The 27,459-nt window shown below is 38.5% G+C and overlaps 2 protein-coding genes across 7 annotated transcripts in view; one reads left to right on the forward strand and one right to left on the reverse strand.

The window, feature by feature from the left end:
• SEPTIN11 (septin 11) overlaps positions 1–27,459 on the forward strand; it is a 126,053-nt gene that overhangs the window by 89,871 nt on the left and 8,723 nt on the right. For all 4 annotated transcript variants that reach the window (XR_011621254.1, XM_024791399.2, XM_011733656.2 and 1 more), the window contains one exon: positions 1–27,459. This exon is cut by the window's right edge and continues 8,723 nt beyond it. Coding sequence is in view for 1 of the 4 variants with exons in the window: in XM_011733660.2 (XP_011731962.1) it covers positions 1–4 (4 nt within the window). In the remaining 3 variants the exon portion in view is untranslated.
• On the reverse strand, positions 7,301–26,516 carry LOC105477250 (cyclin I). 3 transcript variants are annotated; one of them, XM_071093532.1, is made up of 6 exons: positions 26,384–26,516; positions 18,609–18,737; positions 16,673–16,747; positions 16,395–16,535; positions 15,580–15,810; positions 7,301–8,836 (listed from the first exon to the last, which is right to left on the reverse strand). In XM_071093532.1, the coding sequence occupies exons 1-6, from the start codon at positions 26,495–26,497 to the stop codon at positions 8,393–8,395; spliced, it is 1,134 nt and encodes a 377-aa protein (XP_070949633.1). In that variant the 5' UTR covers positions 26,498–26,516; the 3' UTR covers positions 7,301–8,392. The 3 variants fall into 3 exon arrangements, with proteins under 3 accessions (XP_070949633.1, XP_070949634.1, XP_070949635.1); XM_071093534.1 differs by having other exon boundaries at positions 8,818–8,836; positions 15,580–15,731; XM_071093533.1 differs by lacking the exons at positions 16,395–16,535; positions 16,673–16,747.

Genomic DNA, 27,459 nt, shown 5'->3' on the forward strand with positions numbered 1-27,459 from the left:
CTGACCATCTGCCTCTTGAGAGAGAGAAGTGGGCATCCTTCCTTTAAATTCAGGAACCACTGTTGTTTTATTTGACTTTTTCTGTTACTTGCATCTCTTATATAAGTTGTTTTGGATTTGGGATTATGTTTTGGGGGTGAAAAATTCCAGTTAGTTCTGTTTTTTGTATTGGTTATTCAGCTTACTTTTGGTATCAAAATTATGCCAGTTTTAAGCTCACTTGAGTGAAGTTTAAGTCACAAGATTCTGTTTAATATGCTTTCCTCATTTTGGAAACAACCAAAAACTTCCCTTTTTTGTTACGGGATTTTGACCTACAAGTCCTAATCGTGTTTAAAATGTGCCGGTGTTGGGTAGATGACTTTTCTGCCTCTGGGGTTCAATTTATATTTAAAGATACCTTAAAATAACTTACTGGCCCATCCCTGCCTTTTTATTTGTTGTGAAGCTCTGTACCTTGTGTCCACAGTTTTTTACCAGGACCCATGTGTCTTGGACCATGGGAAATGAACCCCAAACAAGTACATGTCTCTCCTCCCAGATAACAGCATCATTAACAATGGTTCTGATTCACATTGTCTTCTCGGAATTACCTAGGTGGATTTCTCTACAATTCCTGCAAAAAAAACCTGCTGAGAATCAAAGTATTCAGACTTGATCACTGAAAATAACATCCATATCCAAACACATACTTCTGCCAGTTGAGTGAGCCTGTGATTTCTGATGCTGACCTGTTTGTGATGAGTCAGATTCAGGGCTAGATTACTCTAGTTAGCAGTCACTTCTTAGGGGCAGTTTTCATAGTGAAGGGACAATTTTCAAATTCATATGTATTATAGAGCATGGACATATATTTTGTTATCTTTCAGTTTCATTACTTCTTTATAGATAGGCTTATTTCCATCTTTACTTTTGAGCTCCATAGTAGGTAGGTCCTAAAAATACCGTTGGTGACATGAGTTGCATTTAATCAAGATCCTCAGGAGTGTTCCCCTCTGAATAAGAATGGTAACATATGGTTCCTTTAGACAGTGAAATGAAGAAGCAACAGTCCCTGCCTCTTGAATCACTTGATTCCTGGAAAGAGATTATTTAGAGCAATTGGATGAACAAGTTGGCAAGCTGCTTTCTTTACTTAAAAGGAAACTAAATGTAAGTAAAGTCAGATTCATGTGAGCCATTAAATGATCAAAATGTCAGCATCAAAAGCCATCCCCTTCATTCTACAGCATAATCTGTAAGGACAGAAGTCTGCTAGTAATGTGACCAGTGGAGTGGGAAAGCAATAGCAGTTCCTTACCAGCTGATGCCACAGCATGACATCAGTTTTGCAAGTTAAACATGTAGGTCCTATTGTGTGAGACCACTGTCATCACTACGTATAAGTGACTTTATTCTTAAACTCCCTATTTTGATATTTTAACTTTATTCTATCATTTTAAAAACAAATTCTGCATCAGATTGTAAATATTTTTTGAGCAATATTTAAAACTCAAATTAGGCAGTATTTTAGGTAAGAAATGTATGTCTGTTGTTGCTATTTCCTTTTTTGTTTTTCTGTTTTAGCTCCCAGAGTAGAGGAAGTATAATATTAACCATCTTAATGGGAGGGGTGGGGGAACAGGGTATTATCAGTAGGTCAGCCTCAGTCCAGTTGCCTCAGGGAACCTGATCATGTACACTTCTGGCCAGCCAAGTGCCTTGCCATCTCTCTTCCCCTAACATAGACTGCCATTGATTTGGCATTTTACCATAGGCAGTTCTTTTTCTCCAGTGTTGATAAAACTGGTAGGTTTTCTCCTGGCTGACCAAGTAAGGGAGGTGAAACCATCTTGGGTATAATTACTAGCAATAAAAATTATTGGCTTATCTCAAACAAGATTGTGGGGAAAAAAGCAGGGAGAAGTTAGCCATCTAAACCTATTTCCATTGGTAATAGGCTTTTTGTTCTTCATCAACCTTAAACAAATATTAGTTCTTTTCAGATACAGACTCTGCCTTAATACAAGCATAGTCTAGATGGTGTCCTTGAGATCAGCCCAGCACATGTGTAAAGGAGAGATCCAACTTTCTTAGTCATGGTGCACTGACCTGAAACAGGTCCTCACCCCCAATAATTGACCAAACTTCTTTTCCCCATCAACGGTGCTTATCAAGTTCCTTCTTATTTATTTATTTATTTATTTATTGGCCTGCTGTTGGCCCAGATTATGGGTAAACCCTTCTGGTATCTAACAAACAAATACATGGCTGAGTGTGATGGCTCACACCTGTAATCCCAGCATTTGGGAGGCTGAGGCTGGTGGATTGTTTGATGTCAGGAGTTCAGAAACAGCCTGACCAACATGGTTAAAACCCTGTCTCTACTAAAAATACAAAAATTAGCTAGGCATGGTGGCACATGCCTGTAATTCCAGCTACTTGGGAGACTGAGGCAGGAGAATCGCATGAACACAGGATGCGGAGGTTGCAGTGAGGCAAGATCGCCCCACTGCACTCCAGCCAGGGCGACAAAGCACAACTCCGTCTCATAAAATAAAATAAAAAACACAAAAGACAAAGGTTTTTTAAGCCACCTTTAAAACCTTTAGTTTCACAACTGACTTATCTTTCCACCTGGAGACTGACAGTGATGGCAGTGTGGCTCACTTCAGAGTTCCTAGTGCTTGAATTTTTAAGACCATGGTATCTAGTTTTTGGCAAAGAATACTGTCTGTCTTTCAGGTCAGTCTCCAGCAAGCAGCTGGCATACCCAGGGCTGGTGAAGGGATTGCTTGTATTAATTTTTTTATTTAGCAGGATCTCACTCTGTTGCTTAGACTGAAGTACAGTGGCATAATCACAGCTCACCGCAGCCTTGACATCCTTGGTTCAAGCAATCCTCCCACCTCAGCCTCCTGAGTAGGTAGGACTATAGGCATCAGCAACTATGCCTGGCTAATTTTTTTATTTTTTGTAGAGATGGAGTCTCATGTTGCCCAAGCTGGTCTCAAACTCCCAGCCTCAAGCATTCCTCCCACCTCAGCTGCCTACAATACTGAGATTAAAGCCGTGCCCAGGTTGCATGTGCTAATTTGAGAAGACTAATTGGGAGCCTAGGTGTCTACTCATCTCCCTTTCCTACCTTGCTATTCCTGATTAGTAGCTATATATAAATGAGATGTTTTTGGTTGTCAGTGGAACATCACATGAGGTCAAAAGATTTCACATCGGCCTCAAATCAGTTACTTGTAGGGATGTGAGATGAATAGCCTTTCAGTCCACTATGGAAAGTTTCTTCCAAAGTTATGGCACCTAGACTAGGGAAGGCAAAGGCTATTATAACAAGATTTTGTTCATCCCTGTCCCGCAAAAGAATAAATAAATATGTGTGTTTGAGGGTGGGGAACGGGGAGCAGAATAACATTCCATAAAGAGCTGGGCTTGGACAGGTGCATTGGCTCAACATCTGTAATCCCAGCACTTTGGAAGGCAGAAGTGGAAGGATCACTTGAGGCCTGGAGTTTGAAACCAGTCTAGGAAACATAGCAAGACCCTATCTTTAAAAAATTTTTTGAAGTCAGCTGGGCATGGTGGTGTGTGCTTGTAGTCCTAGCTACTCAGGAGGCTGAGGTGGGAGGATTGCTTGAGCCCAGGAGTTCAAGGCTGCAGTGAGCTAGGATCATGCCACTGCACTCTACCCTGGGCAACAGACCTAGACCCTGTCTCTTAAATAACCAAAAGAGCTGGGCTTAACTGTGAACCATGTGTTTAGAGCTCTGGAGAGTTGCAGTTCTACCTTTTCTTTTTTTCTTATTCACTCATCCATCTTCCCCCAACCCCTCCTTCCCTCTTTCCAAATACTTTATTGTGCATACTGCACCAGGCCTACATTAGGTACCGGGGATTTAGCTATGCACTATGAATTGAACTTGTATAACTCATAAGCACAGCAATGTTGAGAGTGAAAGAAAAGGCAAGCCTTTTCTGTGCTAATTCATTTGCTGAAGATAGATCATATCCTGAAAAGCAAAAAGGATTCTGCTTCCCACCAATCACTTTTTAGTGGCTCCTTGCCTAAAGTTGGCCTTCATTCTGGAGTGTCCTATTGTCTAACAAAATAAGCTATTTCCAAGAAATGAGAGACCAGTTCACTAGGCCTAGGGCTATTCAAACTGCTTTTCTACTACCTTACTGTTGTATAACACAATAAGGTCAACAATTCTGGCATTTGATCTGCTATGAAGGCTATACTTCTAGAGTTAAGAGAAAGGCAGAGGTTCTCATTTCATCCTTAACTCCAGAAGCTCCTAGGAACTAAAAAAGTGAGCTCTTCTCAAATTTTTCTATCTGATAAGACATTCTTGGTTATCTTATTACACCTTTTAAAGTAAAAAGTGGCACAAGGGAGAGTTATGTCTCTGACATTGGTCTTACATACGAGTACATCATAAAAGCCACTAAATATGGTGAGGGAAAACTTGCTATTTAATTCCTTGATGCAAGCTGTGCTAAGTTAAGTGTGCTCTTCATCTTTTCTCTCCTAATGATGGGCCAAATCCAACTCAAACTGAAAGCAGCAAGGTTTTGGGACTTGGCTATATTCAAGCCTTCTCAATTGTATTTCTAGGCTACTTTGCAGAACCACACAACTCACTAATTGGGATTTGTAAGACTGGTTCTGGTTTTTCTTGGTCTGAATCGTGGCATCCAGTCACCATCTGCCCCTTAACCCTGGCTGATCTTGCCAAAGTTCCCTCAGTCTCACACACACAGGCCTCCTGTACCTTAAGTAATGTGAACTTCTAACTAAGCCAACACAGTTGGCTTAGCAACCAGATGAGTGTTCAACTGCTAACATACAGTAAACTCATTTTTTCCCAGAAATTTAAAAAGATGCTGTATTTTTCTAGAAGCACCATCTAGTGGCCAAAGCTCATAGCATTACTTGATAACAGGTATAGGAGACATTCTCAACATAATTTAAAGACTAAAAGAATTTTGGAGGCTTTAAAAGTAACATTTACATGTTAGACAAAACTTTATGATGTCAAATAGAAAGGGTAAAGGTTTGAGAGGAGTTAGAATTTGAACCCTGTTAAACTGGGGCTGCATTCTGCCAATTTGATTGTGAGAATCTGTGACATAGTATCTTCACTTGCCAGTTGAAAATGTGCAAACTAGATAAAGATAAGCTCCTCATCATGTTGGCTGTGCATCAGTAGCTTAACCACATTTTCTTCTCAAGTGAAAGGCCACCATGCTGCTTTGGGCACTAATGCTCAAGCATAACTTGCTTCAGGAAATCTAGGAGTAAATTTAAAAGCTTGACAATTCAGGTTTGTAGAGAGTACAGAGGACACACAGAAGTGGCTGGCTCTGACAACACAGGAGACAATAAATAGGACTTCTTGGGGGCACGAACACCAGTGTCTTAATTCTCTCAACAAGAACGTAGGTTCAGATTCTCATCAGCTTGGCTGAGTGAAGAGCTACATTCTACCTTCCTTCACAGCCAAAGGCAGCATCAGGAACATTTATGATAAACTGTTTATATTTGACCTTTTACTGACATTTGGGAGCACTCTGCATTCCCAGCTTTCCCTTCCCCCTCCAAACTAATACATCATATATCTGTAGAGAAAACTTCTAGTTCTGTATATAACTAACTTCATATTGATCTCGTAGAGAATGAAGTAAAATATTTAGCTTCTAGTCTGATCTTCAAGGGCTATAACATGTTCTTTAGGGTTTTTTTGTTTTTTGAATGGAGGATTAGAGAATAACTACTATCCCCATCAAGTATATTCCCTTGCCGTTCCAGAGGCCTCACGAAGCAACCGGTTTTTTAACCACCAGGAGGCACCAATTACAATGCAGAATGCTCAAGTTTCCAGGTCTTGACTTTGTGATGTGATGCCAAAGTTTAACACAAGTAACTTGGGAAAGGCTGAGAATAGTTTCAGGCAAAAAGGGAACTAATTGAACCGCAGGAACAGGTTTTTTTTTTTTTTCTCGCTCTGTTGCCCAGGCTAGAGTGCAGTGGCGCGATGGCTCACTGCAACCTCCGCCTCCTGGGTTCAAGCGATTCTCCTGCCTCAACCTCCCAAGTAGCTAGAATTACATGCCCGGCTAATTTCTGTATTTTTTAGTAGAGACGGGGTTTCAGCATGTTGGTCAGGCTGGTCTCGAACTCCTGACCTCGTGATCCGCCTGCCTCAGCCTCTCAAAGTGCTGGGATTACATGCGTGAGCCACCGCGCCCAACCGGAACATTCTTAATGAAAAATTCTACACTGTTTAAGAATACTAGGCTCTTTCTGTCACAAGCCACAGTTCTCTAAGGGCCCACAGTAAGTTGTGATGAAGTGGGCTCAGGCCTCTGAAATGGTGGCCAAGGTTTAACAGTGCTTTCGAGGGCCAAGTCTCCAAAGTACTATCACTGAACTGAATGATGTGGTTAAACAAGTTCTGAGGTGTGAGGGCTAGCAGCCCACCATCCCACTTGATTCGGTGTCCCATGAAAAGAACGCTGTATTCCAAACTAACTTACCAGCAATTTTTAAATACTGAAAACCTTAAGACCAAAAAGTGAAAATTCTATTGTCCTCTAATGTTCTGCTCAATTTGCAGCTACTGGACTACAAATGAAATATTGACTCTAAACTGTTTTATCCCTAGCTTTCTATATAACACAACGATGTCCTCATCTGTTAAATAGAAGGAAGTTCTACATATCTGTATCATTTTACAGATACTATGAACATATACAGTTGTAAACTTCTTAGAGCTCCTTAAACAGATGAAGATCAGGATCAGAAATTTTTAAAATGTGTATCTGTGAAGTCAATCCTTTGCTATCTTCCCTCCCACTCCCTGTACTGACATGTGAGTAAATGCTTCCCATTTAATTGGAGTTTAAGGTCATAAAACAGGTAGTCAACCCTACCACAAGAATTTTTTACAAGTCAGATGATGACCTGAAAATACTCTTGTTCTCCTAAATCTGAACATTAAAAATGGCTAAAAATGACATTTTAAAGATACAGGTCTGAGCCTACTCTCACAAGCAGTCATATTAAGATGAAAATTTACTATTTGGAGGATTCACAGTGCACTAGTGAAAAAATATCATAAAAGAAAAATTCTTATATCTAAAACCTATATCCCTCGATCACATTCAAATCCTCTTTTCTTCATGTTTCATTTTCAGTAAGTATATTCTTGGTCTTTCTATTGTTTTCTCTAGTTGAAATAGCAGTGCCTAGCCAATCAGGTACCTGTACCTCTTCACAACTGGAAAAAAGTCACAGAAACAAAAGTTAAGGACAACTTTTTATTGCTACCAGAGGCTTTTATCATCAGTACATGGTTCTGACTGCAATACCTTTTTCAGACTGCAAAGGGAGCTCAGGATCCAGAAGAGAACTATAAGTAGGCTGGGGAGGCAGGTGGGGAGTAAGTTCTATTAGAAAATCCTAATAGCTTAACAAAACTAGGGTACTAAATTCAGTTATAACATGTTACAGACTCAAATCACAGAGCTGCCCCAACATCTAGACAGTCTCTCCTACTGATTATAAATGAGTGAAAACTATCAGTTAGAAAAATCTAATTTCAGTTGTTACATACATGTTTCTTTGGTGAGCACCTGGATATATTAACTTTATCACAAATTCTTTTATACAAATGTCAAAAATGCTTTCAACAAATCTAAGTGTCCTAATTACATACCACTTTTAAGCATCACTTTAAGGTAAACAAAAATGAAAACCATAATTTTAAATTAAAATTTGAAATGAGACACAAAATCAACCTGGTAATATGAGAACTTTTTCTGTTGCTGTCTCTGATTAATATGGGACAATTCCAAAGTACCCTTTCATACTAATTGGAACTTGCATCATGGCTGTCACACTGAAATAATTTGTTCGACTGCTAAAAAATAATTTTGGGGTTTCCTATTCAGTGAGAATCAATACAGATCAGCATGCATAAAGTTCAGTAACTTAAATGGAGAAGCAAGCAAAAGCAAAATCAAATCAGGATGCTGAGGGGGAACAGGTTTGCTGGCTATGAATTTTAACTGAATTTTTGATGGGGCAAGCTACGTTACATTATGGCAGAAAAAAAGTGCAACTGGCATACTACAAAGAGGTTTTTTAAGTTTAAAAAAAGTTTGGATCTTTTGGATTTTTTTTTTTTTTTTTTGGTCCTTATGTGTTTAAATAACACTGAATTATAATTAGCCACACAAATCATGAGAGTAGTTTTTTTTTTTTTTTTTTTTTTCTGGCTCACTCCAAATCAGCCTGTTAAGGTATATATCCTTCTACAGCCTTTCCTGATTTTGCATGTTCTCATTCCCAGAGTAGTCTACCTTAGTTTACACTCAAAGGTAACACTTGTTGAAACTACATGACAGAAACAGGCTGCAAAGGTGGACAAGGGGAAGCATGTCCCTCTTGTCTTGATAAATCAGTGCCACACACAGAACCCACATTTTCTGAGACATTATCTTCATTATAGAGCCGTTTGATTCCATCATAGAAGTCATCCACTTCCATTTCCTCTACTTTGCGTTTAGCAGAGGTCTGCTTGCACCCACTGGCAGCTGGGAGATGATGGTAAAAGGCTGCTGTACCTCTGACTGGCACTTCTGGCTTGCTGTTGTCCTTGGAGAAGTCTGGGCCTGGGACAGAGGAGGGATGTAATCTGAACACTCCTTTGTCACAGGTCACCAGGGTGTGCTTGAGGGGACGGTAGACATAAACGGAATTTAGAGGCAGGGAAGACTGCAGAGTAGAAAGGTGATGTGCCACAAGCTCCCGACAGTGGATCAACTGGGAGCTATCCATCTGGGCCAGGAAAAAAAAACAAAAAACAAAAAAAAAAACACAGTTGATCATTAATTAACATAGGCTGCTCTGTTATCTCTGGTGGCCATTTTTCCTCCCTGTGCTTTCCATCGCTGCTGAGTCTTTTCTCTCCCCACATCTTCTACCTCCAACTCATCTATTTATCCAGCCTACCCATCCATCATCATCATCTTAGAAATCAGGTCCAAATCTGTATTTCTAATATAATTATCTTTGGAACTTGAGTTCTGTATTTGCAATGTATGCTGAACATTTACATGAGAGCAGAAACTACTTTTTTGTATCCAACGTCTGTTTTTGTTTTTGTTTTTTTTTCAGTCTGTTCCCCCTGTCTAGAAGGCCCTTCATCCTACTCTCTTGGCCTCTTATAATTTTTTCAGTGGAGTCCAAAGTACTCATAAACACATTCATTAAGAATGTAAGAAGCCAAAGGGCAAAAAAAAATTTTTTTTAAATCAGGGATGAGGAGGAAGGCTAAGAATTTTAAAATAGTAAATGAAAAATTTAGAAATATATATTTTGTAGAAAATAGTAGACAACACTAAGATGAAATGTTTTTCATAAAGATTTTAATTTGGGAGTTTTGCTAATTCCTTCTTACCCCTGAGGACAATTCACAGGTATCAGTCCTTTCTGGAGTTACCCCTGACTCCCTCAACCCCTCAAACACCCTAAATACCATGGTCATCTGTTTCTGTATCAATCTTTTAACATACTTATGGCCAGGCATGGTGGCTCATGCCTGTAATCCTAGCACTTTGGGAGGCCAAGGCGGGTGGATCGCTTGAGGCCAGGAGTTCAAGACCAGCCTGGCCAACATGGTGAAACCCCTTCTCCACTAAAAATACAAAAAATTAGCTGGACGTGGTGGTAGATGAGTAAACCCAGCTACTCAGGAGGCTGAGGCATGAGAATGGCTTGAGCCCAGGAAGTACAGGTTGCAGTGAGGTGAGATCAAACCATTGCATTCCAGCCAGGCAAAGAGACAGAGTGAGACTGTCTTTAAAAAAAGACACTAAAACCTTTTAACATATTTACCACGTTGCATTATAATAATCTACTTAAACATTTAGCCTTTCCATTATAGACTACAAGACCGAAGGTGTGGCATTGTATTATATTCATCTTTTTATCCCTAACTTTCTGGCACAATGACTGTACATGGAAGGCCTTCAAATTATTACCTGTAGTAAAGTGTCTCTCTTCCTCACTTTCAGTTACAGCATTGTCAAAATAACCTTAGTTAGCATCATATATTCCTTCCCTACTCTCTTCAGCAGCACCCCAATGCCTACCAGAAATAAGCTAAACTCCTTAGTTTTATTAATAAGGATCTCCATAATCTGACCCCAACCTTCTTTTCTAGCCTTATTTCCTAGCATACCCTCAACTTGTGGTCTACACTCTTGCTAAACAGTCCTGCTCTATAAGATGCACTAATCTTCCCCTTTCTTATTTTACCCTTAATCATCTTATTTCTACCTGTTGAAATTGTATTGCCCATTCCTTCCAGGACTGGCTAAACACCATCACCTTCAGGAAGCCTATCTTGACCATTTAACTATCAGGGATAACTTTTTTCCAGTTTTGGGTATTTTGGACATTTCTGGACCAAGTCTTATTCATCCTCATATAACCTGCAGCACACACCATGACTGTTTGCAATACCACAGAGAAAATAAGGGAAAATAACGTACTCTACAAGAACACATTTGATCACAAAATTATTTTTATCTCTAAATACATTCATTATTTGTTACTGAAAAATACCAGAGGAAAGAATGGTAAAAGGCTGATGTTAGTCATTGTATAATACAAATGCAAAATAACTGAAACTGTCAGAAATATACAACAAAATGGCAGATTTTAGCATCTACCATCATATTGTTCACTGAGTTTTTTTCTCCTAGTTTGAAAGGCATTAGATAACACACTATGGGTAAGACACTATTAACTAGTATTAGAATTTGTTCTCCCTCCCTTAAAAGAAAAAAGTTACGTAACACTTAAGATAGTCCCTGAACTATCAAGCTTACATTTAGGCTAGGTCTTATTATATATCCCAGGGATGTAGAACAAGCTGAAACATGCTAAAAATATTGGAACAAAGCACAGAGAAAGGATGGAGCTTCTGCCAGTATTTTAGGAAGCCTACAAAAAAGAAATGAAAGAAACTGGGAGTGAAAAAGGGGCTACAGTGTAGAAATTATTTCTAAAAAAATAAGTACAGTCATCCCACAGTATCCATGGGGGATTACTTCTAGGATCCCCCAAAAGATAACAAAACCCAACATGCTCAACAAACCCAACAACCCAGAATGCCTACACATCACTTCATCTGTGTGGATTCAATGTAATACTCAGCGTGCAACAAATGCAAGGTTTTTTTGGAACTCTGTCAAATTTCTTCCTAAGTATTTTCAATTCACGTTGGCTGAATCCAGATGCCAAACCCATGGATATGGAAAGCCAACTGTACCTCGTTTAATGAAATGTTCTTTAGCAAATGAACGATATTTATTGGCTTAGAAAGGTAAAGGTACCACAAATATAATGCCTTGGTCACTGGGCATAATAAATGCCATGGCAGAATCAATACTATGGTAGAATCCTAAAAAGACACATGTATTTAAGTAAGAGGAAGACTGTCACTATCATCTTTCTGTATGAAAAAACTAAGTAAGTAGAGAGTTATATTTTAGAGGTGGAAGACTGACAAAAAATGATAGCGCTAGAAAAGACCTTAGAAATTATTCAAAACAAAACCATCCATATGAACTCCACTTCCACCCAAGTCCCAAGTAACTCTTTTCTCCAAAATAACATCAAAATAAATTCCTTCTAATCTAGTACAATCTGAATTTGTTCTATAAGATGACAAAATAATTTGTTCCTTCTTGAGATCCAGTGGAAGAAACAAAACAAGCACATATACTGAAACTACCAAAACTCTCGACACCAGACAAGTCCTCTAATGGAGTTGGTAAAAAGGACTTAAATGAACTCTAATTATAAGGTGTCAAGAGAATATTTATTATTTTTTATAACAATAAATGACATAAATGGTAGGCCCACATGGATCCAGGTTTGATGAACAGCATGAAGCACTGAGGAACCTGCTGGAATAGTCTGACCACAGCCACCTTCAAAAAACCAGGAGACGTGTGGGGAGAGGTCTGTTTCTTCCTTTTTTTTTTTTTTAATTTGCTTCTTTTTACTTTTAGATTCAGGGGGTACCCATGTGCAATATATACCTAGGTATATATTGCATGATGCTGAGGTTTGGAGTAAAAGTGATCCTGTCAACCAGGTAGTGAGCACAGTACCCAACAGTTTTTCAACCCTTACTCCCCTCCCTCCCTCCCCGCTCTAGTAGTCCCCAGTTTCTACTGTTGCCATCTTTATGTCCACGTGTACCCAATGTTTACCTCCCACTTGTAAGTGAGAACGTGTGGCATTTGGTTTTCTGTTCCTGTGTTAATTCACTTAGGATAATGGCCTCCAGCTGCATCCATGTTGCTGCAAAGGACATGATTTTGTTCTGTTTTATGGCTGCACCTACTCTACAACTAGAACATGGACTTTGACTACTGCCCAGCTAGGAACTACAAAGACCAGCACACTAATCTAGGTAGAGTTAACGGTCTGAGTTTATCCGAGTGGGCCACATCAGAAAGAGGAAGACGTGAGCACAACCACACAACAGAGCAAGGGTAGAAGAAGGGTAAGGAGAGAGAGGTTTAGCCATCCCACAATGGTGACCAACAGGTGGTCACAAGAGCTTAAGGGGTGTAGTTGTGGGAGGTTAAGAGGAACAAAAGGAAGTTTGCCTTTCAAACCTGGGAACACTCACCATACTTTTCTCTCAAAGTGGGGGCTCAGGCAGAACTAGTGGGAGTGGCCTCCTCACAGTATGACATGTCTGTGATGGACTCTTCTCAAACCAAGACACTGGTAAACATGTCACAAATGATTTTGGCATGATCTTAGCAATCTGATTCAAGAATTTCCTATACTAAAACCAGAAAACTAGGAAGAGTATCTGATATTGTGGCCTTGTCACAGGTCTAAACACAAAGATATTATATCTGGTGTTTCTACCTGAACACAGGAAACCTAGCAAAAAAACAGAAATGAGTCCTAAAGAACTAGGAGCCATCCATGTTTGGACCACATGGGTTGGTGTTAGAGCAGAACTGCTAGAACAAGTCCCAAAAGTCTCTACCAAGATTTATGACCTTCCTTTTCTTCACTAACTTCCCCATTGCAATTTGAATACTACATGGGGCATATCTCTTTAAAAAAAAAAAAATCACTGTATTTCCAGTTTTCAAACTACGTCCAAACACTACCTACATAATATAATCTAAACCTACACTACATAGGTAGATCTCTAGCTATGGAAGGGAAAAGGCTATGTTGAGTGGGGCTCTGCCCTTAAACACAACAAGTATAGCTCCACTTTTCTATTCTATATTCTGGGATTGTGTGTGTACAAGATTTTCTTGGGGGAAGGGGGACTGGGAAAGGGTTCCACTTCTCAAACAAATTGTGAAAACCACTGAACTAGAATTTTTTAAGGTTTGTGTGGTATGAAAAAAAGCACTGGTTCTTTTAAATCACTACTAAGTAGCTCTACGCAGCTCTAAGAAAGTCTTCAGTTCCCTACACTGGAGCTATAAAATAAAGGAGTTGAATGAAACAATTTCTCCAAAGATTCTGTCAAATCCCACATTTGTAATACTCCTTCAGCTAAGGAGAAAAAAAAAAGTTTCAGTGAATACTTTCTTCCTCTAGCACCAGAAAACTTACAAAAGAGAATCAGGAGATTTTCCAGTGTTTTTCACTAGGAAAACATGATCTCAAAGCTACAGAATACACATGCTATTTACATTATTATTTATGCTTCAAAATCTGTCCTCTGACACTAACACTTTAGAGCAATCTTTTTCTGTACTATCTTGAGAATAAGCACAGAGACCAAGTCGGAAGGCATTTAAAAATAATATAATGTAGGAGGTTTTCTATTAAGCCTATTCCTCTACTTCACAGTCTAATGTGAGTGATTAATATTCAACTTTTCTTTCCAACAGTCCGGGGTGAGCAAAGTAAATTTTCTGTGTCATATTATTCATTTAAATGATGGTTTCTCATAATTTCTAAAAATTCTCATGAGCAATTACTTCGTAGAATTTTCATTATAGCATTTAATTATTTCAATCTAAGACGATTAAGATATCCCTTGAAAACAAAAAACAGCCCGTGTTACACTACACAGGTAGATCTCTAGCTAACATACTGCTCTGATCATCAACCTTTTTTATGAAAAGACTGAGTCCCCCTCTGCTCACAAACTAGAGCCTAAAATTCTTAAAAGCACTGACATACTTGTTTTTAAAAAAATTCTTTTTTGTCTGCTTCATTTTCTTCAGACATACTTCTTAAAATGTTTGCTATAAGATCAATTACAACTTTCTTAGAAAAACACCAAATTCAACTATTATGTTTTTCTTTTATAATATTCTAAATTTTTAGCTCAATAACTGCAGTTCTTTGCTACAATTAGTTTATTGCAAAATGTTAAGCTTAGAATTTCACAATCTTCTAAGTAAAATCCAATAAAACAAATCAGAATAACTACTGTTAAATAAGAATAAATAGCCATATAAAGGGAAAGTAGTTTCATGAGTCTTTTATGGATTCAGCTGGCAGGAAAATGGTTTGCAGCAGATCTAAACTTGGTAAGTTCTATTTGGTGACATGAATAGAACCAGTAAGGCTTCTCTCAAAGTAGTTGCTAACATACAGCACTCTCACCAACTTTCCATTTGGATGAGAATTTTCTCTACTGAACCTTTACATTTTACTTAGGTGGTGGATAATTTATCAACCTATACATTTTATAACAATCTGTAGATTGTTACAAACTAATCTAAGGTAATAACAGAAGTGCCAGGGCAAAACCTCTTTCAGAAAAGTGGCTTCTACCTGCCAGTCTGGTATAAATACTTCACTTACTAGCCAACAATAAATTATCTGCTTGTCTAAAAAGCAACTTATTCTAATTTTTGTTCCTGACATCCATTATAAAATGAGTGAAGTAAAGAAGTACTACATTAAAACTTGCAGATGTAGCTAGGATAAAGGACAATATGGTACTGACAATCTTATGAACATTTTATAATTGTAAAGATAAGTAATCTAAGAGAAATGGTGCAAAGGAATCTTAAAAATACTATATAAGTTTTTTTTTTTTTTTGAGACAGAGTCACGCTCAGTCGCCCAGGCTGGAGTGCAGTGGCGCCATCTCGGCTCACTGCAGGCTCTGCCCCCTGGGTTCACGCCATTCTCCTGCCTCAGCATCCCGAGTAGCTGGGACTACAGGCACCAGCCACTATGCCTGGAGAATTTTTTTGTATTTTTAGTAGAGATGGGGTTTCACCGTGTTGGCAAGGATGGTCTCGATCTCCTGACCTCGTGATCCGCCCATCTCGGCCTACCAAAGTCCCGGGATTATAGGCGTGAGCCACCGCCCAGCCACTATATAAGTTTTATAAGAAAACGAGAACATCTAGCCTGTAAATTTAAAATATATACTTTACTCTTGTCTAAAGAATGGTTTGCCATTACAACATTAGAAATGTCTTTCAGTTTGGTAACTCTATGTATTCCAATAATAGAAAAACTTAAAAAGAACACTATTTAATTAGACTGACACCTACCTGTGCTTTCTGAAGCAGTTCAATTGTAAGAGAAAGCCAATTAGGAATAAGTTTCTCCATTTCCAGACTAACCATGGCCAGAGCAAGCATGGATCCTCTGAATTGCAGAAGTTGGTTGCAGGCCATACAGTGAAGTAGTTGCTTGGTAAGGACTGCCAAATGTTGAGATGGGCTCAATTTGGGCAAACTGAAAAGTAACTGAGGCCTAGTTGATACCGCAATAGCATGGAACTGAAAATCACAAAAACATCATTTTAACTTGATTTAAATATATAGGAAATTACATATAGAAATTGATGCAACCTATTCAATTTTTTTTTTTTTTTTTTTTTTGTGAGACAGAGTCTCACTCTGTTGCCCAAGCTGGAGTGCAGTAGCATGATCTCAACTCACTGCAACCTCCGCCTCCTGGGTTCAAGCAATTCTCCTGCCTCAGCATCCCGAGTAGCTGGGATTACAGGTGCCCACCACCATGCCCGGCTAATTTTTCTATTTTTAGTAGAGACAGGGTTTTGCCATGTTGGCCAGGCTGGTCTCAAATTCCTAACCTCAAGTGATCCGCCTGCCTCAGCCTCCCAAAGTGCTGGGATTACAGGCATGAGCCACTACACCCAGCCTAACCTGTTCAATTTCTAAGTTTGTGATTTAAGCTTCAGTGATATGACATATATACTAATTTATAATTTTTCCTTGGATATCAATAGTTTTCTTTTTCCTAAAAACCAGTACAAAATAAATGAGTAGGCAATCTATTTTTTAATTTACTGAAGGCTACACACTCAAATAAGAAACTAAAAGACTTCAGGTATATTTACAATATGAAGAAAATCCAATGGTGTGGCTGTGTGAAGATCCCAATTCAACTTATCCAGAATAATTCTCTCCATTCTCAAAATTTCAGATGAGGAACATCCACAGAAACTGTCTCTTGCCAATACCTTTAGTACTGGAATTCTCTATTCAAAGCAAAGGGGAACAGGGACAGGGAGAAAAGGACAGAAAGAAACTCATTTATGATTTTTGTTTTGGCAAACAAGAAGCAAGTTAATGGAGAGAAATTTTCACAGAAAAACATTTTGAAAGGATTTATTACCTCATCTTCCTCAACAGTCTTGGCAGCTAGGAAAAAACAGCTGATTGCAATACAACTCAAGTATTTCGGATGAGCCTAAAATTTTGAAGAGGGAAAAAGCAACTTTATTGATTTTTCAAAAATGGTTGAACTTTTTATAACTGTTTTAAAAACAGAGATATACAGATGAGACAGGTATATACAAAATGCTATGGAATTCAATTAATATGACTGTCACTGCTTTTTAGATCAGAGCTAACTTTTTTAAGAATAGGAAAGAAGTTTATTGAAAAGCTTTAGAGCAGTAATGAAAGCAAGGAAAGTACACTTGCAAGATCAAGTGTCTCCAGGGCTAACTTTTAACATTACAATCCTAGCCATATGATATTCTACAAAAATAATATAAATTCCATTGCTCAAAGTTCAACCAAAGCCAGTTAGCCAAAGTTCATTTCCATCCAGCAGAAAAAAAGTCTGATTTAGAAGTTTTTAATAATATTCCCCAAATTAAAAAATATATTTTCTGTGTATGTAAACATTTTTTAAAGCTGCTTGCAATCTGGGATATCTGAAAAATGCCTACTTTTATCTTAGCAACAAGTCCACATCACTCCTCCCTCCCTTCTCCACTACATCTAACCTACTTTTCACAGATAATTCCACAGAAAGATGAGTTTAAGGTTAGTGTCCTTTCTGGGACAGTATATTTTTCAAAAACTATTAGTGAACACATTGTTGTAGTTTCTATCATGAGATTCTTGCTGTGTTTATTAAACATTTGCAACAAAGTTGGGGAAATTTCTGGAACAATTAGAGAATTCTGCTAAGTATCTCATTTTTTTCATATTTCTTATTTTTTGGGTCCTGTCATGTTTAGTAAGTCTCTTAGGAGTAGAAGTTTGAAACTCAGCGGCTATTCAGTCTTACACTCCTTAATTCTTTGGCTTCTATTTTGTATACCTAATAAAGCATTTTAATTGACAGTTCCCCCAGTTTACATATTCTTATGCATACTAATGCCTACAGTTAAAATACTTTGCTACTCTTTCATGCCTTGCCATTAAATGCATGCTCATTTTCTGCTTTAAATATGTTGAGGGCCTACTTACTAACTTGACACAGCCAATGACATAACAATGGGGACAATATAAAACCTAATTATTTGTATGCTGCCATTCAACAAAAATATACCAAGGTTGTTTTATGACATTTTGTTATATCCCAAAGTATGCCCATAAGAAAGCACTTCACATTTTTCAGAAAGCCACATAGTATGGATATTCAATAAGTAGTGACAGAGAAAAACGTGCAATAAGCTTATACTTTAGTCTGATTCCTTGTCCACCTCTGTACATCAATGTTAGAAAATGACAAAATATTCAGCTGATGCTATATGGTTTGTGCTAAAATCAAGAGATAGAAAATTTCATAGGCTAAAAAGTTATGAATACTTGTAACAAAAAGAAAATTACAGAATACAATTAGAAACACTTCCAAAAACACTTCTGCTTTTTAGTAGAAAGCTAGGAGCGGTAGCTCATGCCTGTAATCCCAGCACTTTAGGAGACCAAGGCAGGCTGATCACTTAACATCGGGAGTTCAAGACTAGCCTGGCCAACATGGCAAAACCCTGTCTCTACTAAAAATACAAAAATTAGACTGGCATGGTGGCACGTGTCTGTAGTCCCAACTATGTGGGAGGCTGAGGCACAAAACTCACTTGAACCCAGGAGGCAGAAACACTCCAGCCTGGGCAACAAAGTGAAACTATCTCAAAAAATAAAACTAAAATAAACAATAGCAGAACACATCACCACGTCTTCTTATGGGTACATACATCACTCTCCAGCAAAGTTCTCCACTTCTTTCTACCTTAAAGAATGTTTACTAATAGCTTCTGGTTTAGCATATGTACACTCAAATGAGGTTATATGTAAGTCTATCTTAAAACACTTACCTTTACGGTAGCTAAAAACCTGTCCAAAAGACTGCTAGCCAGAGCAAATGTTTCTGGGTAAAGGTTGAATTGGTACTTGAGTTTGGCCAGCCATTGAATTACTTCATCTCTCTGGGATGGAGAAACATTCTATAAGGAAACAATTTTAAAAACATAAGACAAAGTTTGAGCTATCATCAAGAGTATGTTTAGAATTCTCTCTCATAAAAAGTGAGGTAATACTACCTCATTTTTATGTTTAAAAATGTTTAAAAATGTTAAGGTTATTCACAATCTATCAGACTTGAGACAGATGAAAATAAAACTTTTTTGGTTATCACATTTAATATCAATATCCAATATTCTCCTACTATATTAAAATTTTCACTATCATCTCACCAAATATCCATAGTTTAATTAAATTTAGGTGTTCAGAAAATATAACACTTTAAAGTTTAAGTAACACTATCATCAACTGATAGTAATTTTGGAGTTAAGTTCCCCCAACTCTTAAGATTAAGAAAATATAGTGAATTTCTCCCGCAGCAAATAGCCATTAACTTATCTTAGGAAATATAAATGAACTATGATAATGGAAACGATAGCCCATTTAAAAAACTAAAATCAATAGTAATAAGTGAAAGATACCAGGGACAACAGATGAATTATACATCTAGAGATGATGAAAAAATTGAACAGGAAATTAACCGGAAGTAAATTACTATTTCGAAAGATTTCCACAAACACAAAACATTATTGTTTTATTGCTGTTGTAAGCTTTACTACTGAGTATAGACTTAATTTTTAGCAGGGACACACTTTAATAGTGATTAGAAAACTTTTACTCAAGTTTTGGAGTCACCATTAAAAAAATAAAACCAGTTGTTTATGTCGGAAACATTCAGTATTCTCCTTATAGCTCTTTCAAACTTCCAACAGTCTGAAAGAGCTATAAGGAGAATACTCAAATAATATATAGGAAGATTAAAACAACAACGATGTTTTGTGTTTGTGGAAATCTTTCAAAACAGTCATTTACTTCAGGTTGATTTCCCGTTCAGTATTTTTTCATTATCTCTAAATGTATAATTCATCTGTTGCCCCTGGTAACTTTCACTTATTACTATTGATTTCAGTTTTTAAATGGGCTATCATTCTGTTATCATAGTTCATTTATATTTCCTAAGTTAACCATAGTAAGCCTACAATGGTATGGAACACTAGAAGTTATTCCTCATATCTAGCTGTAATTTTGTATCTAGGCTACTTTAAAATCTACTTCTGGACTAAGGGTTCATAAAAATCCCTGAGAACCAAGTAAAGCCAGTCACAGAACTTCTGGATGAAGAGTTAAGCATTCAAGAGAAATTAAATTCCTATCAAGATGAGCTTTTATCCAAAATGCCACAACAAATAAGGAAAAGTAATGTTAAGTAAGCCAGCCAAACACATCAACAACAAGGGAATAAATTCCCAGGAGACGTAGGTGATGTTATAAACTCATGAAACTGGGGAGGCTTTAGGGAGATGAAAGGAACAATGATTTACAGTAGCTATGAAAACAAGAACACCATTAACTCCAACCTTCAGGTAGAGATACGATGTGGGAGAAAAAAAAAATCCCTGAATGACAGATTACATTAAACAATGTCATTATTTGGTGTTTGGCATTAAACAATAACAGAAACATACAATTATAAGAAGAATCACAAAAGGTAATATACAAAAAAAGAGAATACAGTTATATGGAGATTATCATATAGTTATAACTAAATGACATAACTTATGTAAAGCACATATATAGAATGCAAATGGCACTCCAATTTTATTAGTTCTCCTTTCCTACCTCTAAACTACCCAATTATCTAACAATGTCAGAAAAACAAATTTACAAAATATTATACATGAATAGTTATTTTAAACACTGTAACAATTAGTCATGAAAGAAATCATGACAATAACTTTGAACTTTAATATTCCATATATATATCTTTTTGAGCCAGGGTCTTGCTCTGTCACCCAGGCTGGAGTACAGTGGCACAACCATGGCACACTGCACCCTCAACCTCCCAGGCCCAAGTGATCCTCCCACCTCAGCGCCCCCAAGTAGCCAGGACCAGAGGTACGTGCCACCATGCCCAGTTAATTTTTTTTTTTTTTTTTTTTTTTTTTGAGACGGAGTCTCGCTCTGTTGCCCAGGCTGGAGTGCAGTGGCCGGATCTCAGCTCACTGCAAGCTCCGCCCCCCGGGTTTATGCCATTCTCCTGCCTCAGCCTCCCGAGTAGCTGGGACTACAGGCGCCCGCCGCCTCGCCCGGCTAATTTTTTGTATTTTTTAGTAGAGACGGGGTTTCACCGTGTTCGCCAGGATGGTCTCGATCTCCTGACCTCGTGATCCGCCCGTCTCGGCCTCCCAAAGTGCTGGGATTACAGGCTTGAGCCACCGCGCCCGGCCTAATTTTTTTTTTTTTTTTTTTTTTTTGAGACGCAGTCTTGCTCTGTCACCCAGGCTAAAGTGCAGTGGCTCGATCTCAGCTCACTATAGCCTCCTCCTCCTGGGTTCTAGCAATTCTCCCTGCCTCAGCCTCCCAAGTAGCTGGGATTACAGGCTTGTGCCATCACGCCTGGCTAATTTTTATATTTTTAGTAGAGATGGGGTTTCACCATGTTGGCCAGGCTGGTCTCGAACCCCTGATCTCAAGTGATTCGCCCGCCTCAGCCTCCCAAAGTGCTGGGATTACAGACATGAGCCACTGCGCCTGGCCTAATTTTACTTTTTGCAGAGACGAGGTCTCACTATGTTACCCAGGCTGGTCTTGAACTCCCAGACTCAAGCAATCCTCCCGCCTTGGCCTCCCAAAGTGTTGGGATTACAGGTGTGAGCCACTATGTGTGGCCCATATACCACATACTAAAATTTAACAATACGGCCAAGAAAAGAATTCCCACATGGCCAATGTTATCATCACTAGACAAAACTAGCTGTAACTTTTTTAAAATCCAAAAGATAACAGTTTAAGAAGACTCAATTTAACTGAAGTAATATTGAGTCTAAGGTAACTTTTTCAAATCAATTCAAACGTGTACTAAACAGTAATATTATCATGACAGCATTACAAACAGTAAGTTCTGTGCCTAAGTAATTCATTTCACTCCTATTCCTCTATCATTTCACTCCTATTCCTCTAAAATAAAGAATGAGAGAGAAAAAGAGAAAGCCCAAAACAGTATTTCCTGATTTCATCAGGTGAACTGTTTCTCATATGGACTGCCCAAATAGGATTAGAAGGATTCAGTAGCTGAACAAATAATCCTAAAGAGAATTTATAATGGATTGATCAAACATGGTAAAATATAGACTGCTATTAATATATATTCTGTATATATATTATATTCCACATGCTGCTAGTCTCTTCCTTATAATATACAACCTCCCCCGCTTTAAACTCTAAAAGGTTCACCACTACCTAAAAGATTAAGTACAATTCCCCAGCATGGCATACAAATCTATGACCTACCTCTCTAACCTCAAACATCTTCCATCACTTTGTCTTAAACTCCATGCTCTAAGAGCAGTAACTTCTATTTATGATCCTTCCTTGCCCCTGCTATGCTATTTTACATCACTGCTCCTTTGTTCGTATTGCTCCTTCTGCCTGGAACGCGCTCCCTTCTCTATCTCACCTGCTTTATTATGTATCTCTTGAGAGCTATTTTGATGTTATTCCCCACCAGGTACTTTTCCTGATAATTCAAGTTGGGCTAAGTACCTTCCTATGCTCCAACAGCATCTCATTACACCTGTGACGTTCAACATTTTTTTAAAAATTAAATTTCTTGGCATGCCTCACAATTGTAATCCCAGTACTGTAGGGGGCCAAGGCAGGAAAACTGCTTGAGCCCAGGAGTTTGAAACCAGCCTGGGTAACACAGTGAGCCTTCTTCTCCACAAATAAAAAAATTAGGCGTGGTGGTGCGTGCCTGTGATCTCAGCTACTTGGGAGGCTGAGGTGGGAGGATCACTTGAGCCTGGGAAAGAGAGGCTGCAGTGAACTGTGATGGAGCCACTGCACCCCAGCCTGGGCGACAGAGTGAGCCCCTGTCTCAGAAAAAAAAAAATAATAATAATCGAATTTTTGCTTTTGGCTTTGATGAAGTAGGAAGCAGCAAACCAAACTCCAGATGAGAATGACTAGAAAAGTTGTTAACAACCTGTTTTTTAAGATTCCTTAGAGTTCTAAAATTCTACTGAAAATCATCTGTATATAAACAATTTGTGGCAGGGTTTTATCTTTGTAAATCAAAAGCACTTTGGCAAAATAAATTGAGAACACCTGAAAGTGTGTGCACTTTGACCAGTTTCAATGTTTTCCCCAAATTCATGTAACAAAATTATCATGAACTTGAAAGTACAATTACATAATATAAAAGAAGTTGTCTGCAAGTGCCAAGAACACAGTAAGGTACCTGAATGAATCATAAAGAAATGATAAACACCATTCACTGAAATGCTTACTTTCAGTCTATTATATGCAAGTAAACAAAAATGACACAACCATACCCCTCAAGGAACCTCACAATCAGATCACCAGAAAATTATAATACTTTGTGCTATCATAAGGGAAGCAGAATGTGGCAGAAACACATAGAAGATGAGTGATAGGTATATAATATTCTTGCCTGACCACGCTGTCCTAAATTAGGGGATAGGCGATGCAAATTAAACAAGAATTATGTGAGAGACTGACTTCAAAATATAGTCGGGGCAGGGGAAGTTAGAAGGAAACTGGAGGAAAAAGGCATAAGAGAAAGCTTAAAAATACCTTATTTTTCCATTTTTACCAACACTTCAAAACAAAATTAGAAAAGTCAGAGCAACAGTGGAAAGGGAGGTTAAAAAAAAAAAAATGCCAGTCCCTTAGAAGAAAATAAAAGAGTTAGAACTAGAATAGAGAAGTGGCCGAATGCGGTGGCTTACACCTGTAATCCCAGCACTTTGGGAGGCCGAGGCGGGCGGATCACGAGGTCAGGAGATCAAGACCATCCTGGCTAAGACGGTGAAACCCGTCTCTACTAAAAAATACAAAAAATTAGCCGGGCGTTGTGGTGGGTGCCTGTAGTCCCAGCTACTCAGGAGGCTGCAGCAGGTGAACAGAGTGAACCCGGGAGGCGGAGCTTGCAGTGAGCTGAGATGGTGCCAGTGCACTCCAGCCTGGGTGACAGAGCAAGACTCTGTCTCAAAAAAAAAACAAAAAAACAACAAAAAAAAATTGAATAGAGAAGTGTCCCCTGGGGGTTACCCTGGCAAGCAACTCAAGCCCCTATATAGCCTTTTACCCCTATTCTTATCTCCTATCCCCACCAGACCAAGGCTACCCAAATTTTATAAGTATTAAATACGACTTCTACTTGGCATTACTAAAGGCAAATCCTGAAGAAGTGGGTCTCTCTCAGAAGTTCTGATACTATTCTGTTCTCTGGTATTACCACACCAGTATTTGTTAAATCACCTACAGAAATAGGCCAGATTTGGGCATGGTTGCTCACGCCTGTAATCCCAGCACTTTGGGTTACTGAGGCAGGCAGATTACCTGAGGTGAGGAGTTCGAGACCAGTCTGGCCAACACGGTGAAACCCTGTCCCTACTAAAAATACAAAAATTAGCCAGGTGTGGTGGCGGGTGCCTGTAATCCCAGCTACTTGGGAAGCTGAGGCAAGAGAATCACTTGAGCCCAGGAGGCCGAGGTTACAGTGAGCTAAGATCATGCCATTGCACTCCAACCTGGGCAACAAGATAAAAACTCCTTCTCCACCAAAAAAAAAAAAAAAAGAAAGAAAGAAATAGGTCAGATTATTTGGTAATATAGCAATATACTACAATCTAGGTAGAATATCATCTTCAAAGACCAGGCTGTAAAAACATATTATTGTTGGTTACATGCTGACTCAAGGAGATAGCAGGAGGAGGAAAGGAATGGTCCTACAAGCAGCTATAAAAAAGCTTTGAGGCTCACTAGAATGTCACAACATAAGGGAAGGAATTTATTTTCTCCTGTTGTATCCCCAGTGCCTAGAATAGTGCCTAGAGTATGGCAGATACTCACCAGACATTTGCTAAATAACTTGAATTCCCAACTAATCTAAAAATCACATATGCACACAAAAATATAAAACAACAACAACAAAAAGTATCACAGGAAGAGGACTACCTTAGGAAAAGGATCAAATTATAACTTTTTTTTGAGATGGAGTCTCACCCTGTCACCCAGGCTCGAGTGCAGTGGTGCGATCTCGGCTCACTGCAACCTCTGCCTCCTGGGTTCAAGCAATTCTCATGCCTCAGCCTTCCAAGTAGCTGGGTCACAGGAATGAGTCACCACACCCAGCTAATTTTTGTATTTTTAGTAGAGACAGGGTTTCACCATGTTGACCATGGTTGGTCTCGAATGCCTGACCTCAGGTGATCTGCCCACCTTAGCCTCCCAAAGTGCTGGGATTACAGGCGAGAGCCACTGCGTCCCGCCCAAATTATCATTCTATTACTATCATTCTATTAAAGTCTTGAGTAAATTGGGACTACTGCCTACTTTTTCAAAGGATTAAATGAGATATTAAATGAGATAGTGTATGTATAAACACTCCACATTCCGGTTAACTAATCAGTTTGCAAAATGACAAGTAACAGTAAATGAAGAATGTACTTCTTCAGCTTGTGGGAAAGAATGATATAAGTTGGAAAAATTAGAATTGAATTAAAAAGGCATATATGCTTTCAAAACCAATGAGCAAAGGATCGCCTAAAACAACACAGGAGGAACTTACATATTTGCCATTCGTTCACTAATGCATATTAAAAGAACATTTGACCACTATTCTATTTTCCAAGCACCATGTTAGATATTAAGAGTAAAAGATATATAAGACATCTTATACGATGAACTTTTGGAGTGGATAAACTTCACAGTTATTTGTGAAAAATAATTATATATGATAGAAGTATAAAAATTTCTACAAGAAAAACTATACAGCCAACAGTAGTTAAGAGGCCAGCTGGCTATCTTCTAAAAAGCTTCCAACATTGGTATTACCTTAGTAGTTCACATGAACTCCTTATCGCTACTGATGAAAGAGTAGGTTTTTGGTTGACTAAAGACAATGGTATGAAGATGTTCAGCCTCTGGCTAACTATAAACTATGTATCTAAAGAAGGTTACTACTGTTAGTATAGATTATGAGGAAAGAAAACGAACTTAACTATATTCCTAAAGCTGTAACTCAGATAACAACAAAACACGTCAACAAACAAAAACAGTTAACTCTTGTTTCAGAAAGAAACGGCTACAGTAGGAGCAGGAGTTTTTAAAAAAGAAGAGGCTGGGCATGGTGGCTCACGCCTATAATCCCAGCACTTTGAGAGGCCAAGGCTGGTGGATTGCTTGAGCTCAGGACTTCCAAACTAGGCTGGGCAACATGGTGAAACTCCATCTCTACCAAAAATACAAAAAATTAGCCAGGCATGGTGGCATGTGCCTGCAGTCCCAGCTACTCAGGAGGTTGAGGTGAGAGGATCGCTTGAGCCAGGGAGGCGCGGGATGCAGTGAGCTGAGATCATGCCACAGCACTCCAGACTGGATGACAGAGTGAGACCCTGTTACACAAAAAAGAAACAGGGAGATGTCTCTCAAATATAGCACATCCTTAAATGGTACAAATTCCTCCAATGCAGTGTCAAGATATTATTATGTATGGCAGTGGTATGCTTATTTCTAATAAAATTAATCGGTCTTAAATCATTACCTGATTTGAAGGCATTTTCCGCACATTCACTTTCCACATCTGCGCTTCCCTAGTGATTGCCTTTTCCAACAGGAAAGACAATCTCTGGTTTTCCAAAGGCCCTGGAAACTTCATGATATCCTTTGGATCTGCCTGCTAGCCAGCTTGATGTAGCTACCTACAAAATCAAATATGTTTTAAAATTAGTTACAGAGTAAGTGTAGCATTATATAAAGTACTTATTAAGCAACTCATAAAACAACATAAGAATGCTATGAGGCAGTATAGGATTTTACAGCTCTTTAAAATATCATATTAAAATACCAAAATAATCAGTTATCTAAAACATCCACACTTTAAATCTGAAATTCAGTTATAAAGAGAATAAAAACAAGGCCACGTAATTGATAGAACCTTTGGACCTTGATCAAAAGATGTTATTAATGTTTCAAATTGTCAAAACTTTGTCACTGACTTCTTCACCAGGAATTCCTAGAATTATTTCAAACATTCCTCTTAAAAACCTAATCAGACAAGGGCCACTAACATTTTTCCTTCATTAAAAAGAGAATATATCAATTACATTAAATCCTACTCATTCCCACTTTTTCAGTATGAAATCATCTTAAATTGTGCTTCCAATTCCGTATCCATCAGCTACACATGTAGATATTTAAATATGAGCTGAATAAAATTTAAAAACTGGCCAGGCGTGGTGGCTCATGCCTGTAATCCCAGCACTTTGGAAAGCCAAGGCAGGTGGATCACTAGGTCAGGAGTTGGAGACCAGCCTGGCCAACATGGTGAAACCCTGTCACTACTGAAAACACAAAAATTAGCTGGGCATGCTGGCGGGTGCCTGTAATCCCAGCTACTCGGGAGGCTGAGGCAGGAGAATCCTTTGAACATGGGAGGCGGAGGTTGCAGTGAGCTGAGATCACGCCATTGCACTCCAGTCTGGGCAACAGGGTGAGACTCCGTCTCAAAAACAAACAAACAAAAAAACTTATTTCTTCAGTCACAATAGCCTTACTTCAGTAACCACATGTGACTAGTGGATACTGTTATCGGACAGTGCAGAAAAGGAACATTCCTAT

Source organism: Macaca nemestrina, chromosome 3 (assembly GCF_043159975.1).
Source record: "Macaca nemestrina isolate mMacNem1 chromosome 3, mMacNem.hap1, whole genome shotgun sequence".
In the NCBI taxonomy this organism is placed as follows: domain Eukaryota; kingdom Metazoa; phylum Chordata; class Mammalia; order Primates; family Cercopithecidae; genus Macaca; species Macaca nemestrina.